This window comes from Manis pentadactyla, chromosome 4, assembly GCF_030020395.1.
Source record: "Manis pentadactyla isolate mManPen7 chromosome 4, mManPen7.hap1, whole genome shotgun sequence".
NCBI classification, from domain to species: domain Eukaryota; kingdom Metazoa; phylum Chordata; class Mammalia; order Pholidota; family Manidae; genus Manis; species Manis pentadactyla.
In genome coordinates, this window is record NC_080022.1 from 53,782,423 (window position 1) to 53,800,592 (window position 18,170).

The following is an 18,170-nucleotide window of genomic DNA, read 5'->3' on the forward strand; positions in this document are numbered from 1 at the left end:
CTTACAGTATTGTGAATTAATAAGCACTTTATATATATTATATGATTTAATCCTTACAGCAATATGCAAGGTAAGTTTCACTGTTTCTATTTTAAAGTTGAGGAAAGCTGAGCTTCCAAGAGATTAGGTGGCCTAAGGACCTAAGACTACAGGCCCATTGCTTAACTACTGCTTTCCTCTGCCACCTGTAAGAGAAACAAAGTAAGCTCTGCAATATGTGAAAGCAACTGAGCCAAGCTAACCCAGGCCATCTCTGCATTACAGACTCAGCCGGTACCTGACCTCTCTCCTTTGACATGCCCATGTGCTAATGAAAACAACCATGGCATGGAGAAGCAAAAAATAAAATTTCCTCCCCCAAAAAAGAGCTGCCATTAAATTCAGACACCTATCACTGAAGTGTATTTGCAGAGCCCAGGACAAGCCAGTCCCTGTGGAAGGCTCTGGGATTCAAAGCATTCTTGGGCACGGTCCCTGCCCTCCATGGGGGGGTGGTGTGTGTGTGGTGTGTGTGTGTGTGTGTGTGTGTGTGTGTGTGTGTGTGATTCAAGCTCTGGGATTCAAAGCATTCTTGGGCACGGTCCCTGCCCTCCATCGGGGGGTGGGGTGTGTGGTGTGTGTGTGTGGTGTGTGTGTGTGTGTGTGTGTGTGTGTGTGTGTGTGTGTGTGTGTGTGTGTGTGGTGTGTGTGTGTGTGTGTGTGTGTGTGTGTGTGTGTGTGTGTGTGTGTGTGTGTGTGTGTGTGATTCAAGCTCTGGGATTCAAAGGATTCTTGGGCACGGTCCCTGCCCTCCATCGGGGGGTGGGGTGTGTGGTGTGTGTGTGGTGTGTGTGTGTGTGTGGTGTGTGTGTGTGTGTGTGTGTGTGTGTGTGTGTGTGATTCAAGCTCTGGGATTCAAAGGATTCTTGGGCACGGTCCCTGCCCTCCATCGGGGGGTGGGGTGTGTGGTGTGTGTGTGGTGTGTGTGTGGTGTGTGTGTGTGTGTGTGTGTGTGTGTGTGTGTGTGTGTGTGTGTGTGTGTGTGTGTGTGTGTGTGTGTGTGTGTGTGTGTGTGGTGTGTGTGTGTGTGTGTGTGTGTGTGTGATTCAAGCTCTGGGATTCAAAGGATTCTTGGGCACGGTCCCTGCCCTCCATGGTGTGTGTGTGTGTGTGTGTGATTCAAGCTCTGGGATTCAAAGGATTCTTGGGCACAGTCCCTGCCCTCCATGGGTGTGTGTGTGTGTGTGTGTGTGTGTGATTCAAGCTCTGGGATTCAAAGGATTCTTGGGCACGGTCCCTGTGTGTGTGTGTGTGTGTGTTGTGTGTGTGTGTGTGAGAGATTCAAGCTCTGGGATTCAAAGGATTCTTGGGCACGGTCCCTGCCCTCCATGGGTGTGTGTGTGTGTGTGTGTGTGTGTGTGTGGTAACCACTCAAACCCAACAATTACAATAAAGTGACGTACGAGGGGGTTTATCTCATAAGTAGGACTACATTGTGACTTTCATGAACCCCCACATGGTTTTCTCCTCTTCCATAAAAAAATATTAAAGTTATATTTAATAACTGTGCTGGTATAGAGATGAATATAATCCAAGTTGGATTATATATATTTTTTCTGAATTTAAGTGAAATTGAAACATTTTTGTGAGTTCTTAATAATATTGTGAGCCCAAGACACTGTGCCTAGTAGATAAGTTGTCCCTGGACATAAGAGAGTCTCAGATGAGGTGCCAAAGGAATACTAAGGAGGGAGAAGCTGCCCTCCACTGTCAGGACAGGTGGCAGGGAAGGGGGAGGGTTGAGGAAGGGAAGTGGAACCAGAATAAACAAACACCAGGCTTTAGAGCCTGGACCATAAACACAGCAGGCAAAGAAAAGAAAAGACTACAAGGCAAGCTGACGTGAAGCAGGATCTCCTGGAAGATGGACTGTAATGAGAGAGGCCAAAAGACAAGCAGATGCCTACTGTAACAGTCTGGGCAATGCCATGAACTTTGTAGAGGCAGAGGCCTCGGTGTCTTGCTCATTACTGAATCCCCAGAGTCTGGCATAAAGTGGGTGGTTAATACACGCTTGTTAGGTGCATAAACAAATGAATGAACAAATTTGGGGAGTAGCAATTAACATGGGAAGGACAGGATGGATAAAGAAGTTACTTTGAAGGTAAAAATCAACATTTTTAAACTATCAGGAGTATTCTAAAGTGACTGATAATTGGACAGTGGGAATGGGCTTTGGTGTCTTGTTCACACAGAGAAAGAACCACATATCCATGAAGCCCATATGCAGCATAAACCACAGCAGTGGGATTGTCCCCTCACCCTCTTTGAGAGGGGATCAGGCACACGTAACAGTAGAAGCCTCAGGCTATCAAATGATGAGAAGGCTGGCATTCATGCCATCCCAGGCCAAGGAGCCTACTCTTCAAGGGCAGGACAGAGCACAGTCTGGGAGGGCTCAGCCAGGGTTGGCTCTCCAGGGCAGCAGAAACTAAGAGGTGAACTAGCTCCACAAGCTGAGCACATACAGGAAAATATGACACTAGCAGAACAAATGGATGAGGATAGAGCCAACTCCTGTGACTCCTGAGGAAAATCCAAAATGGAGAGTTTTTATCATTTGTAACAGTAGCTGGAGAACTACTAGAAGTTCTGGGGTCTGCCTGGAAGGAGATGTGTGAAAGGATCCACATAGGATGATCAAGATGACAACTAAGAGCTATTACGTGATAACCATGCACCAGGCACTCCATAAACAAGGGTTTAAAGCAGGGCTCTCACAGAAGCAAATGCAAAACAGGTTGTAGAGGAAGGTGGTGATGAGAGAAAGAATTATGTAAAATATATGTAAAACATAGAAGGTTACAAGGAGAATTATTTAAAACATGGAAGGCTACCTGAGAAGAAGGATTTAAGGATGTGGGAGGTTGTCCGAAAGAGAAGCACTTAAGGCACAGTTTCCCTGAACCAGTCCAAGCCAGGGTCCTCTTCTTCAACATCCCGCTAGTCTCCACAAAGAGTCCTTGGACTGAGAGGACCACAGGCCCAACCTACTCCCTTTGTGCAGAATACAATCTTCAATCAGGTCTAAATAAGGACATTCTTTTGAGGCTGTTACCTAAGCCCTGTGGAACCAGCTTAGGCTGGGAAGCCTTTTGGTAAGATGCTAAGGTGTTAAGGCAGAATAAGGCTGAGGAGATCAAACATGATGTCCAGCTTCTCCACTTCAGTGAAGGCAAAGGAGCCAAAAACAAGGCTGGAGGCCTAGAAACGCCTATAATCAAAGGCTAACAACTTTCTATTTAATAATACAGCAATAAAACAAAAACAAAATCTTGAATCAGTAACTACCAAAAAAACAGCAACTTGCTAATTTTGTCCTGATAAGACAAAACTAAAAGGTACATTGAAGACAGAAATTCTTTTTAAAATTAGTTATCAAAGTGTTCATCAAACTTGGGCCACACATAAATGTTGTAACATGCTAATGGAAAAAAAATAATGATATAAATAAATGTAGTATGATAGCTGCCTCAATTCCTTTTCACAATGATGTGAAGGAATAATGCAGGAAGGAAGGCGGGAGAGACAGACAGACAGACCTATCAGAAATATGCCTTCCTTACAAGTTTTTGAGAAAGTTGTATTACAGATGACTGCATATTTTAAGTGTATGTATAGATATTATACACAATGAACTCTCTTTAGTTTTCTACAGAACTTTACTGATGGATGGTAAATTTGGATGAAAGCAAGGAAATTATTTTTTTCTTAAAAAGGAATAAAGAATATGCCAGACAAACTATCAAAATCCTTATCTAAAAATAGAAAACTATAATTGAAGTAAAAGAATATTTCCCAAAATAGAGCTGTGATCCTACTGAAATAGTCCCCAACCTTAATTTTCATTACACCTTCTTTAGTGGTATGATTATGAGGTTTCAAGATTTTTGTAGTTTGTTGTAACACAAATGTTTTAGCTGAGGGTGGGATCTTTTTTTTCCAAGTTCAAAGAGCCTGTGGTAACAAAGCAATATCCTGTTGAAACGCAATGTCAGGTACGAAGTCAAGGTGCCAAAAAAGCAGCAGCTATGCAATTTCCTGGTAGCTAACAGAATGGGGAGCAGGCACAGACAGCTTTGAATAGTGAGGCATTCACATGACCAACAAAGATGAATACCCCAGAGAGTGAGGGTTCCAGTGCTAACAAAAAGGTTCACAGGTTACGTGACTACAGGTAACTCACTTCTCTTTCCTGGACGTCAGTTTTCCCCTAAAAATTAGAAGAGTTGAATTAGGTAAACTCAGGTCTCTTCAACCTCCCAAACTGCTATCATTCTAGATTCCAAGCCAAGTAGAGAAATCTAGAGGGAAAGAATTAGAACTCAATGACTGGGAGCTGCAAATACACATTTCAAAGCCGGATCACACTGCCAACCAGAGGCCACAGAAAGCAAGATTGCACTTTGAAAACAAATCCGAATAGTCAGCAGACTCAGGTGGGTGGGGTGAACATTTCCCTAAATCTGGGGTGTGAAATCTCGCATGGCACAGGATTTCACCTCTCTGTAAGGTGAGACCTTGGGTGAATACAGAAAGAAGAAAAAAAAAGGTAGCCCTAGGATGATTATCGAAGACAGTCGATCTGGTTCAGCTTCCTCTCAGGAAAACATCCAGGCCATTCTGGAATGGTAACAACTCTATCCACTTCCCAAGCAAATAGCAGCTATGATATGGTGGACCAGAGGGCTTTTCTAGCATGTACCTGTGTTCCGTTAGCACCCGAGCTAACCTAGTAATTTAATAATCACATCTATGTAAGTTAAAATCATCTTCAAAAAGTATTCATACTACTTACAAGCTCTTTTGCTAAATATACATATTAACTTATGCTTAACTAATACCAAACATATTTTCAATTCTAGGTGCAGAACAGATATGCCTATGAACTCAAGAGACTATAGCTATTAAGTATTGATGGTTTATGCCACTTTAGGAGACTATGTCACATTTAATGAAGTCTACAATATGGGAGAAAGGGCAAGTGCCCATCAGAAGAAAAATTAGAGCCCCACTAGACAAAATCCCCCAGGGAGTAGATCAAAATAGCCACCTCTTGAGAGCAAGACCAACCCAGAATTTCTAGGATACCACTTGAAACAGTGTTTCTTCAGCTGCAACTAACAGTAAGAAATATATTTTACTATATCATGACTTAGTAAATACATATATATCTCAAACAAAAGCTTTAAAAAACAATATTCTTAGGCTATGTACACATGTTTATATTATCTATTCTCTCCTGGTCTTTTTTTTTTAATTCTGGTCACAACTCACTAAATTAAATTCATAACCATGACTCACCATTTGAAAAACTCTTCTATAGGATATCAGTTCTTTTCAAAATACCCTCTGCATCATAAAGATTTCTTTTCTAAAATGTGGCAGAGGAAGGTGATCAAATTTATCTTGAATTGTATTCCAAATACTGAAGAAGTCCTTTCTGACACCAAGCAAATACAAAACTTATAAATTACAAAAATGACTACAATACTTCTTGGTAAGTGAGTGACTCAGGTTCCAAGCTGTCATCCCTTCCTGATGAAGCCATGCAGGCACCATACCTCATCCGGTAGTGGAGCCGGAGTGATGTCTTATCATCAACAGTGATGGTGTGATTCGGAGCATACCAAATCTTGGTGTTCTCATCATACAGGGCAAAGAGGTTGTGACAAAGAGGAGAGATACCTAGGGAAAAGTGAGGAACATATCAGAAAATTAAAGATCTATTTGGCCATCTTTTTCCAAACCATGACATATGCAAAGGAATTCTATAATCTAAAAATAATCTAGGTCCCATTGTATTCTCTTAGAGCAAATGCAACTTCCAACCATATTCAATCAAGCAACCATACTCAATCAACTATGTTCCCCAGGAATACGTAGTATAGCTCCTGGCAAACCAGACTAAAACTATTTAAAAATAAAAGTCTAATGGTATTTTTCATAATGGTATCTATGAGAGTCTTACCAAACCCTGCTTAAAAGAAAACACAGGCCATCTGAGAGGTTTCCAGATCCCTCTTGATGTGTACCTTGCTAACCATAGTCAGAAGCATTCTTGGAGTTTAGGAAATCCCTGATCTGTCTCCTATAGAAAATGTTTAAACAATTCTAACACACTGTGATTTTGCATTAAACATGCAAAGTTGTTCCTGGTAGTAGCACATGAAATTGTGTGTCAGAATAAATAACCAAAGTGATTTTTGTCAGTGATAAAAGTCTATTACCATTAATAATAAATACACTTAAGTACTCTGTATAGTTATCATAAATATTTTTCATTAGTAGCTAACTAGATACATGCTTAACAAAGGTGGTTCAATAGTGCTCCCTTGCCTCCCTGCTCTACCAGCTGCCTCCTCCTTTGATACAAGAATGATCGAGAAGATAAGAGAAAAACCAGGGAAGTGCCTTTCCACTCACTTTTGAGCCCATTACAGACCTGTAATCTAAAAGCATAGGAAGAGGGAGAAAAATGATTGCAAATAATCAATTATTACTGATGTTTTCATGTGTAGCCAGGCCTCAAACTAAGATACAGTGAACTTAAGCAAATTACATGTAAAAATATGAAGTAACTGACACTTGTGTACATGTGTGTGTATATATACATACACACACATATATTATGAGAACTAAAAGAACAAAAATTTACCACCTATTTGTGAGAATGGGAGAAAAAGACTGACCTCAAAACATCACTTACTATAATAACAATGAGAGCTGTAAGAATGTGGCATTCCATAACCACGTGTTTTTTAAATTAATAAATTCTTGCAACATTCTCTTGAGTTGGTTACAAAAGAGATTACTCATTCTCTATGGACTGTGCTTAGAAACTGAAGTTGCAAACTGATCGACCCTGAGCCCAAAGTTACGGCAGATACAGGGCTGTGCCTATGCTAGGACTCACAGGCTCTCTTCTCTCCTCTCTAGCAGCACTTCCTGGATGCAGTCCAACAATTCTGCAGAAATGATGCTTCCTAAAAACTGAGGCTTATACCTGCTCTGCTGATGGCAACAAGTTTGGCTAAGAGAGTAAACACTATAAACCAAATCTCACAGGAAAGGAGAAGGAAAAACACAACAAACACCTTAAAAAAACCTTTTGAAACACCAATATCTAGTTGTTTTGCTACTTACAAATACTTTTAAAGCTGATGGCTGAATCTGGTTCCTTATATACTTTGCTATCCACTCAAAATAACTTTAAATGTTAATGCATTTCCCCTCTAGTAATCTGTATAGCTCAGCCAATTTTATCTAGTGTTATGTTTGTTAGGGAGGGTTTACTACACTCTTCCCAATAGTACCAACCGCCCCCACTCCCTTTTTTGAACTCTGTATTTAAAGCATGTTAGGCAAAAAGAAAGATAGCTATCAGAAAGGAAATGGGTTTTCTAGCAAGCTATTACAAACAAGGTAGGCGATTCCTGAAACAGCCATACTATCCCCACAGAGTTGTTCTGAGGGCTGAAGATGGTATCAGTGAAGCATGAATCAGACTGCCTGCCATCAGCTAATTACTTTGTCATTATAAAGTGAGCTGGTTTTTAAAAGAACAGCTTTATTGAGATGTAATTTATATACCATAAAGTCTACCATTTTAATTGTACAATTCAATAAATTTTAGTATATTGAGAGAGTTTATAACCATCACCACAATCTAAGTGGTGATCTTTAAGTTTCTATGATTTAACTTTACTTGCCACTTAAAAGTAGGTAGGCAAAAACTGCCGATGTTTAGAAGTTTAAAGGATAACGAAAGGGGCTTTACTGTGTTAGCTTGGTTTCCCACCCTCTAAGGGGAACAGGCTAACTTTTGTTAAGATTAAAGCACCACTTCAAAAAGAAAAAAAAAAAATAACAGATTGTGTTGTTGTTCACAGCCTCACTGTCCTTTTCACAACTTGGTGATCTGACCAAGCCACAAAATGACACTCAATTTCTCACTTCAACTCAGCATCACGTGGTGGTGGGAAGTGGGGTGTCAAATGAGGCAGGTAGTAGGGGCAGAGGATGGGTCACACTTTTCAGAAGATGCTTTGAACAATTAAGATACTGAGAGATACCACTTCCTGAGCTCATAACTTTGTCCTAGGTGTTTTATCCATTTAGCACAGATACCACTCCAATTCCAAAGATGTGGGGGAAATAGTAACTGAGCTTCTCCAGAAGGCAAGCATCTTCCTGGGCATCTCACAGCTCATTAGTGACAAAGCAGGAATATGCCACTTAGGCCACTTTTGCAATGAAGAAAGTGAAATGTGAAACTCTCAATTAAAATCACTGGCTTAAGGTCAAATGCAGGTGAGTGGTAGAGCAAGAGTGCAACCTGACTCCCAGAGCCCACACCTCTTTCCAGCCAGTGGGGCTACAGGGACAGAGACACCCACAACTCCTTCTGGGATGGTATGCCACCCGTACTCACAGCATTCCTGAGCAGCCCTGATGCACAGCTCCTCTGCCGTGTACTCTCCGATGCCCAGCAGGAGCGGTTCCCTATCGGACAGATAGAAGAGCACTTCTACCCCTGGTTCAGGGGTCTCCAGATTCACCTCAGTCTTCTTGGAGCTCCTCATTTTAGCACAGAAAGCCATGGCATTGCAGTCCTCTTTTATATTTAGATACTGCAGCAGAAGGAAAATAAGACTATGTGGTCATTTTATGTGCTAAAAGTTCAAGTGGTAAAACATTTGGGAAGCAAGCAGAAATACATGGTATTGGATAAGCACCTCTCTCCCTGCAAATCATATGTGTCAGAGCTTATGAGAGGCGAAACCATGGAAAATAATCAGTTATGCATTCTAATCAATAATTATGGTAAGACCATAACTTTGGACAAAACTTAAAGTTATTTTCTCTATTTGCACACAAGTTGTACTTGAAAAATGTGGCTCATTCTGGAAGGATGAATGTTAATGTTACTTATACTGCTCTAACTGGAATCATTTCACTTTTGAAGAGACCTATGGCATGAATCACACTGGCTTTTTAATTTTATGTCTATCTCCCACTAAACTGAAAGCTCAGTGAGGGCATTAACCATGTCTAATCTTTTATCATGCCCCCAGAGCCTAGCCCAGGGCTGGCTCTGAGATAGCGTACACAAGAGAGTACCAATTCATGTTCATAAGCCACATGGAAGAGTCATGAAAATTAATGAATGGAACCAGGTCCCCATCACCTCATGGACAGGCAGGAGGATGGACAGCACCTTGTGGCAGCAAAATTAATGCGGAAAGGCTTGCTTTGAAAGGTCAGAATCTGCTGGTGAGAAGCTTGCAAATAAGTCATTCATGTGAGCAACCTTAAAAGAGCAGGCAAGCAGGATCAAATAGCCAACCTCTGTAACTTAGCCTTGGGCAAGGCCAGAAAGGAAGGGGGCGAGGAAAAGTCTTAACATTCTTCTTACCCCTCACCCAGTCACCAGTGGCCCACAAACTACTTTCCCTGACCCCAAGTTCCTACCTTCCCCCTGCCTGCCAAGCCAACCTTCACTTAGCCCCCAAAGTCATGTCTCCATAACATATACTGGATACTCCAAAGGCTCCCTGTTAACCTACAGACCAGGGTCAAACTCCTAACAGAGGCCCTCCATTTTCTGGCCAGCTAGCCTCACTAGCCTCATCTTCTAGTTATTCCAGCCTCTTACCTAATGCTTGAAACCCACAGAGCTGGCACTGTTCTTATCACTCCACCCCATACTGTTTTTCTCACCTTCCTGCTTTTGCTCATGCTGATTTCTGTAGCAGGAATAACAGTCTACCTCATCCTTTTCATGGAAAACTTCACTTTTCTTTAGAATTCAGTTCAGATATTACTTCCTCTAGGAAGCTGTCTCGGAACCTCCATCCCATCCCCTAAGTCAGAGGCCCTCTCCCAACTCACCACACTGCACTAACCACACTGAATTATGAGTCTTATTCATGTGTCTGTCTTTCACTCACACTTGCATGTGCTGTGCATTCCTGGAAGATAAGGACTATGTCATTCATCTTTGTATCTGTAGTACCTAGTAGAGAGTCTTCATATAATGGGTGCCTGCAGAATAACCCAAGGAGGCTCTTCAAAACAAGAAAAGTCATATAGGGTGGAGAGGAGGCACAGTTCTCTTCACCAAACTCATGTGCTTGGTCTATTAGCTGCCCTCATGAGGTCAGGTATTTACATGAGGTACACGAACCAGATATGCGACAATGCTACAAACTGGGAGGCATTCGATTTTACTTGTTTAATCTCTAAAATAAATCTGAAAACCAGAATCTTCCAGAAACCAGTCTGAAAGACTAAGCTCATAATTTACCTTGAGGTTCAGATCAACTGTCAAGCAAGAAAGTTTTAAAACCCAACACTGTGCCCACAAATCCACCTGACAGTGAAAAATAGAGATGGAAAACAGAGTAGCTACAATCTGCTTCATAATGTAAAATAAACCTTGCCTTTAAGATTCTATTTGGATATGGGAGAAGAATTCAAAAACCGTGTTATACTCTTTTACCCTAAGAAAATAATCAGGCAAGTAAATATATATATATATATATATATATTTACTTATATATATGTATATATACGACAGGTAGCACCATTTAAAATAGAAAAAAAAAATACAACCAACAATATCCAACAGGAGAGTACTCACTAAAAATAAGGATTATCAACACAAAGGAATACAATGCAGGTATTTTTAAAAAATGACATAAAGGTACATGAACAAACACTGAAAGATGTATACAACATTCTGCAAAGTGAGAAAAAAGCATATGTACATTATGATCCTTTTCGTTATGCAAACGTATAATCTGGAAAAACTACAATAAATTGTTAATAGTGGTGAATATCCAGGAGAGATTACAAGGGAATTCTTACTTCCTATATTTTTATACTCTCAGGATGTCTTTTTAAACCAGCACACTCAATTCTCGGAATGAACAAAAATACACTATCAATATTTAAAAATTATAGACTAGATACAGATAGCTCTACAAGTTCAAGATCAGTTTCATTCTTTTTTAAAAGCTATTTTTCTTTTTGCCTTTTTAAAAAAGTGTGCGAATGTACATACCTGCATTTATTCAGCTGTCCAATGTCCCCCAAAAAGCAAACTGGATTTTCTTCTCTACTCTCCAAAGCCCGTTCAGAGCTGGACTGAAGACAAATAAATAAATCAGCTGCAGAGGTAACTGCATCAGAAAATACGACACATTAAGGAAGCAGCTCAAACCATAAACGGGCAGGAAAAAGCATTTGAGAGGAAAAAAGAAAAAATAAGAACACTGATGAGGACACCAAGAGGACAGCAAGGCATTATAGTGTGTAAACAACAAAGAAGATTACTTTCATTCCTTCAAGAAAGGAAGCCAGGGACTTTTGTTTCCTGGCACAGAGTGCCCTGTCCAGTGTTAAGTGAAGACCATGAGCCTTTTCTAACAACAACCTCTCTCCTGTGACTATGAACAATAGTTTAGGACACCCAAAGGTGTACACTTTTATTTCCCGTTCCATTTCCTTTAGATTACCCTTCTCCCAAACCAGTCTGTCTTTGGCCTCATTTTAATGGTGAAACACATAAGGTATGGTGAAGGGGGAGGACCTGGGAATAAATATGATGAATAATGCTTTCAGTTCACCAAATATTATTTGAGCCATTCTTATTTGAACACGTAGGTAGCAAGTAAAGCCCCCTCCCAACTCTCCAACCTCATCTCAAAGCTTAATTCAACCAATACCAGGTTGATTCTATAGAATTAAAGCACCTGGTCCTATCCTTACCACTGCCCACCCCCCCACCTCCACCTCTGTATTTATTTAACCACTTCCTTGGTGCTTCCCACAAATTCTCTTTTTTTAACAGTAGAATCAAGGTATTTTTGCAAATAAATCACCCTTAGTGATTTGAAAGTGGTTTCTGAGTTAATACACATCATTATCTCAGTTTTTTGTTGGGTCATTCAATACATTTTATCAGAATCCAGCTTTAGGAAGAGGACAGTCCCAGGCATTACATGGCAAAAGCAGAGGGGGCCTGGGGATATGGAGATAAGGATGGGTTACCTCTGAGGCTGTAAGACCAGCATCCCCATGGGACCTTACAACTGAAGTAGGAAATGGCACAAATGAAAACACAAAAGCAATCTAAAATCAAACAGAGTGAGTGTGTCATGATGTCATCTTTTGTACCTCTTGTTGACTCTGGTGACTAACAGAGAAAGGGCTAGTTTGGGAAGGCTTTCTGCAGTGAATGAGATGTATGCAAAAGTAACAATAAGAAGCCAGGCAGGGGATACAAGTGTGAATTTTTGTGTGACCATTCTGATTTGGCTACTGTGACACAGATAATTTTGATTAAGATTCAAAGAACAAATTGGTATACTTTGAGCTTTAAAAAATTTAATATAACTGTTTTAATTATGTGAATAGATATCCTGCTGCACATGAAAACAGTAATCTGAAATTAGCTACATGCTAATGCTTTGCTTTGGCTCAGGGTTTCAAATGTCATATTTAAGAGATTCATTTACCATGTATTTTTGAGCAGTTCTTTGTGCCAGAGGCAATATGGTCCTTACTCACATGGTGCTTATAGACCACAGGGCCAATGGAATCAAAGATGCACAGAAAGAGGTAATTACAAAGAAATTAAAATGCCATGAAGGAAAAATAGAGAGCACATAGAAAAGGAATGTGATCTAGCACAGGGCTCAGGAATGAAGTAATATTGAGCTGAGATGTAATGGATTTCTGGGGAAGTAGGAGAAAGCAGTCTGCATGAAGGATCAGGATGTGCAAAGGCCCTTCCCTATAGGAAGGAACTAGTCTGGTCTCTTAAGCTGCATAAATAGGGAAATCCCTCCAATACTCCTTTTTACACCTGGGCAAAGAACAGTACTAGCTGGTTCATCGGCATTACTTGCTAACACGGCATGTCTAGCGCCTTTCCACTGGAGGTTTCCCACAGCATGCCATTATATGCTCTGCCAAGGACAAATGAAAATTGACCAGATGGACTCTATACCTTGAGCATTAAGAAGCCTGCCCCAAACCAGGAAAGAGACACATACTCAGAGCCTTTTAGAGCAAAAAGAGACCTCTAAATTCCATCATGCCCAGGCTTTTTAAGAAGGGCCACAGCATAAATCTTTTTAGACCTCACAAAGGATTTTAATATTAGATCATGTGTTAGCTAAATTTAGGATCATGGGGTTGCTCTGGATCTCCATAACATTCAAGGATCAGACTAAAATCAGTAAGATTCTTCAAGAACTAGGATTCTATGAAAACCTGTATTCAAGGAGAGTATGGTTTTTCCATTATTCTTACTCTACCCCAAGCAGCACTATACTGAAATCTCACAGTACCAAATTTTCAACTGGCCTCCAGCATTACTGGACAGGACAATACAATGGTATCGATATTTGATACTAGCCTAGAGATTAAATTCTTTGGGAAAACAAAATCAGCAACCAAATTTCTAGACAGTATGCATTTAACTATGATGTTTTTATGTGCTGACTCAGTAACAACAAAATCCCTACTGTCAGAAAACGGACATTCTAATGATAAAAGTTAAAAAACACCCCACAACACTTAAAATACATGCTAGGAACCATTCTCAAGCACTTAAACCTAGCACCTCTGATCCACTTTATATGAAATGACAACTGTCCTCATTCAGGATGATGAATTTTTTATGCTACAGCATTTGTGTAATGGCTTCATTCAAATAACATTTCTTTCCAAATAAACCAAACAATATGCTCTATCTACTTATTTTTAAACAGGTAGGAAAAGAACAAGATCAGTTTATACTTTGGATAATTCCAAGAAATCAATTCAAGTTTCTTGTTACAAATACCGAAAACAAAACAAAAAAAAACAAAAACAGAAAAAACTTCAATGCTAGAAAAACAGACCAGTAGGAATCGCATAATTCCCTTTAAAAATAACACGACTGATTCGGTTCCATTCCCAGCTCAAATGAATACAAAGAAGCTCAGAAAATGGCAAGGATAAAAGTGAGTAATCAAAAGCTTTTTGATGACAGTAGTGAATTCTTCCACCCTAATTTACTTATGAATGTTTAAGTTTTGAAAGAAACTGCCTTTCTGCCTATGTAGAAGATTACTTTTGTGGCTCAATCTTACAGATGCTACTTTATATTTTTAAAAAATCAGAAATTTTTGTAGATTCTCAAATTTTCTTAGTTTATAAAAGTATTATGCAAGAGACAAACACATTTGATACTTTTTGCATGAGGGAAAAATAACAAGCAAAACACAATTCTGTGAGTCTGAACAAGAAGTAACTATACTAGATACCACAACTATTTCTCAAGACAAAAAATTCCAGAAACCTAGGTCTAAAGACACTGGAACTCCTAAATTTTCAAGAACATATTTTGAAAACAGGTATCTGTATAAGGGAAGAACATACAATTTTGAATAGTGCAGAAGAGAAGCATAAAAATAGACCATGTTGATATTCACAAATTTGATCAGCAGAGTATGACTGCTTCTGGCCAAAGGACACTGCCAGATTTACATAAAAAGGGCCTGACTGGATGATGGTTAATATCAATGATGAGAACCAAAGGACTTCAGGCATCTGTTTTTACTAAAGCAACCACCATTCACATTGACAGTGAGTTAGAATGCTTTAAAGGAATCAAAGATTTTGATTTTGAAGTAGAAAATACAAAGAAAATGTTGATCAATTAAGGTATGAATTCAGAAGAACTGAAAGAAAATATATGTAATTTAGAAAGTGTCCTGAAACCAGCTGCTTAATACCTTAAGAAATTTCCATACTAAAGCTCTTAAACCTTAAAAACTATTTCAGCAGGCACTAGTTTTAAGATTGGTGGAGCCATAATGCAGTAATACAAGCTCTTAGAAGGCAAGGATTTTAGTCTCTTTTATTTAGGGCTTTATTGCCAGCACTATAGGTTATCAGTAAGTGGTTAATAGTTGTTTAATGAAAGATGAAGGTAACAAAGTAAGCAACATTATGTATGCAATGGGGAAATCATGATAAGCAATCCAGAGTGTGTGCATTCTTACTGATTGAATATGCAACTAGTTTAGTGTTCCCTTAAACAAGCCATTTTAATCTCTAAGACTCAGGTTCCCCTCCATTAACCAAGAGGAAACATCCTGCCTAAAGGATTGGTTTAAGGATCAAAAAGATCATTCAAAAGTCTTCATCAAGCTCCTACAATGCCTTTTTTCAAATGAGGTTGTAGATGTGAACGTGCTCAGAAAGTTACTAAGTGTTACAGCAAGATAATGCAGGTTTTATGGGAAAGGACTAAAGTGGGCTGTGAGCTTGCTTAGAAGAACAAAAGCTTAAATAGGGATTTGGAATAAAAGCCTGGTCACAAATCGAAGTCTCATTTTATAAATCTCAGATGACAGAGCAGAGTAGATAAGGGTGTGAGCTGGAATCACCCTGATCTGGGTTGGAATCCTACCTTTCCCACCTACTAGCTATTGTAATCTTAGGCAAGGTACTTAACATCCCTAAACCTCTCAGTTGTAAAGGGGTGGGGGTGGGGATAAAACTTGCATTTTCTCATAGAGATGTCAAGACTTAATATGAGTTAATGGTGCCTAACAGTATAGCAGGCAGGAAGCATTCATATTTTGGCCATAACTTCTGTTGAACTGATTACAGCCTGAGGAAATACAATTTTAGTGAAGGAGAGGGAACGCAATATATAATGAGTATCTGCAACATCTCAAGCATTGAGTTAGCTGGGCACTTGCACTTAATTCTCACAAAAAGCAGGAGAGGTTTTAGGTCGATCAGTGGGAGTGCCAGAAATCAAACATGTGACTCCTGATTACAAGGATCTTGCTCTTCCCATAGAGGAGAAAAACTGCTTTAAAGTGCCTCCTATCACTAACACCACTGTCTTCTCTGGCTTTTGAGTACTTTTCATTGTCTAACATCCACCTAAGAGACGGATCTCATCCCAAGGCCCTTCCCTCCAGAAAATGAAAGAACTGACATTAAAAAAAAAAAATCATTAATGTGCCCCAGTCTTACCTACATTCCAGCCCACAACTAATGCACTGCCCTGGCACGACCACTGCAGGTGTGGGGAGCCAAGTTCTGGTTGACCCCTAGCACAGGCCACCCCATGTGGGCACAGAACCTCAAGGCCTAACATGTCTCCTGAAGGTCTGTGCTTCCCTTTCAGTCTCAACACCAGGGGCTCCACACCCACAGGAGTCTCAGAAGTGACTTTTGTCTGTTGCTCCCAGTGCCCCCTGCTTTGCTGAAACCCAGAAGAACTATTCTGATGAAAGCATCAGATACTGTGCAAAGCTAATGGATTCCAGCCAAAGGATGATATAATACAAATATAAAATCTGCTGTTTTTCCAGTCAGCAAGTCAGAATTATGGCTTTTCTATATGCCACTCCTGCCACACAGAATTAACTCATTTCTAACTATAGCAGCAATTCCAGGAATACCCCAGAACTGTAAGTGCTACTTCATTTACAATAAACTTCTAGGGATCAAACAATCAATGCCAACTCGATGGGCCAGGGCTCTCTGCACTGCTCCCAATGAGCCTGCTTTCCCTGAGAGACTTCTGATGAAAGTAAATATAGTACTTTGCTTAATTAAAGTCAGTAAGTGTTTTCCTAAAAGCTACATTGTACCAAGATGCTTTGCTACTTTTCTTTCTCTCTTTCCTTCTTTCTTGCTTTTACCACTAATGTATCTAAAATGTTATACAGCACAGAATCTTGGGGTCAAAAATAGGGTTGCAGAGTACTCAAAACACAGGGGTAGGGAGCATGGCTTATCTTTACCTGTGTGCTTTTCAACCATTCATTCCTAAAACACTTAATGCCATCGCAATGAAACCTTTCATTTGTACCATACTTAAAAGCTTAAAAAGGGCTTTCACATCTACAACCACATTTGAATCTCACAGCCCCTTTCACAGATGAGAAGATTCAGTTTCAGACATTCCCACGCTCAAGTAGCCAGTGAGTGGCGTGACTAGGCTCAAACACATTTCACTCCAGCTTCACTGCCCTTTCGGTTTGCCACATTCCCTTGAGCAACATGAGGGGCTTTGGGGGAATCTAAAAAAGTACCACGATTAAAATCTAAGCCCACCAAAATCTGACAGTCTATTAATAGTTTAGCAAGATAAACATATACCCAGGGAACCTCAAAAAAGCGGATGTGGAGGGGATGATGAGAGGCAGTACGAAATACAAAAGTCAAAAAGAGAGGGCTATTAAGAAATGGAAGCAACCTAAGTGTCCATCAGTAGATGAATGGATAAAGAAGATGTGGTACATATACACAATGGAATATTATTCAGCCATAAGAAGAAAACAAATCCTACCATTTGCAACAACATGGATGGAGCTAGAGGGTATTATGCTCAGTGAAATAAGCCAGGAGGAGAAAGACAAGTATCAAATGATTTCACTCATCTGTGGAGTATAAGAACAAAGAAAAAACTGAAGGAGCAAAACAACAGCAGAATCACAGAACCCAAGAATGGACTAACAGTTACCAAAGGGAAAGGGACTGGAGAGGATGGATGGAAAGGGGGGGATAAGTGGGGGGAAAGAAAGGGGGCATTATGATTAGCATGTATAATGAGGGGGTCATGGGGAGGGCTGTACAACACAGAGAAGACAAGTAGTGACTTTATATCATCTTACTATGCTGATGGACAGAGACTGTAGTGGGATATGTGGGGAGGGGACTTGGTGATGGGGGGTGTCTAGTAAACATAATGTTCCTCATGTAATTGTAGATTAATGATACCAAAATAATAAAAAATTTTTAAAAAGAGAGGGCTATTAGGTGATCAGAGAGAGTGAACTCTGTTCCCAACTTTAAGAGACAGAGAAGATTTAAAAAGACAGAAAGCAAGGGTGCAGCTGTTCTGGAAAAGGGCCAGAAGGAAGGAATATCACAAGGATGAATGTGCAGGGAGGAATATGCAGAGCAGAAGGGATCATTGCAGGAAAGAAGTAGATAGTGCAGGAAAGTGAAGGAGGGCCCAGTCAGGGGAGTGTCTGTGCACCAGCTTCTTCCTACAGGCAGTACAAGAAACCGTCCATTAGAAAGAGGCCCAGCTTCCAGCCCAG

The 18,170-nt window shown here is 40.1% G+C and overlaps 1 protein-coding gene across 1 annotated transcript in view; it reads right to left on the reverse strand.

Annotated features, from left to right (window-relative positions):
- JAK1 (Janus kinase 1) overlaps window positions 1–18,170 on the reverse strand; it is a 138,802-nt gene that overhangs the window by 41,115 nt on the left and 79,517 nt on the right. Inside the window, exons 2-4 of the mRNA XM_036911304.2 lie at window positions 11,108–11,190; window positions 8,474–8,672; window positions 5,604–5,727 (exon numbers count right to left, since the gene is read on the reverse strand). Of these exons, the coding sequence (XP_036767199.1) occupies window positions 5,604–5,727; window positions 8,474–8,672; window positions 11,108–11,113 (329 nt within the window). The 5' untranslated portion in view covers window positions 11,114–11,190. The remainder of the gene's footprint in view (window positions 1–5,603; window positions 5,728–8,473; window positions 8,673–11,107; window positions 11,191–18,170) is intronic.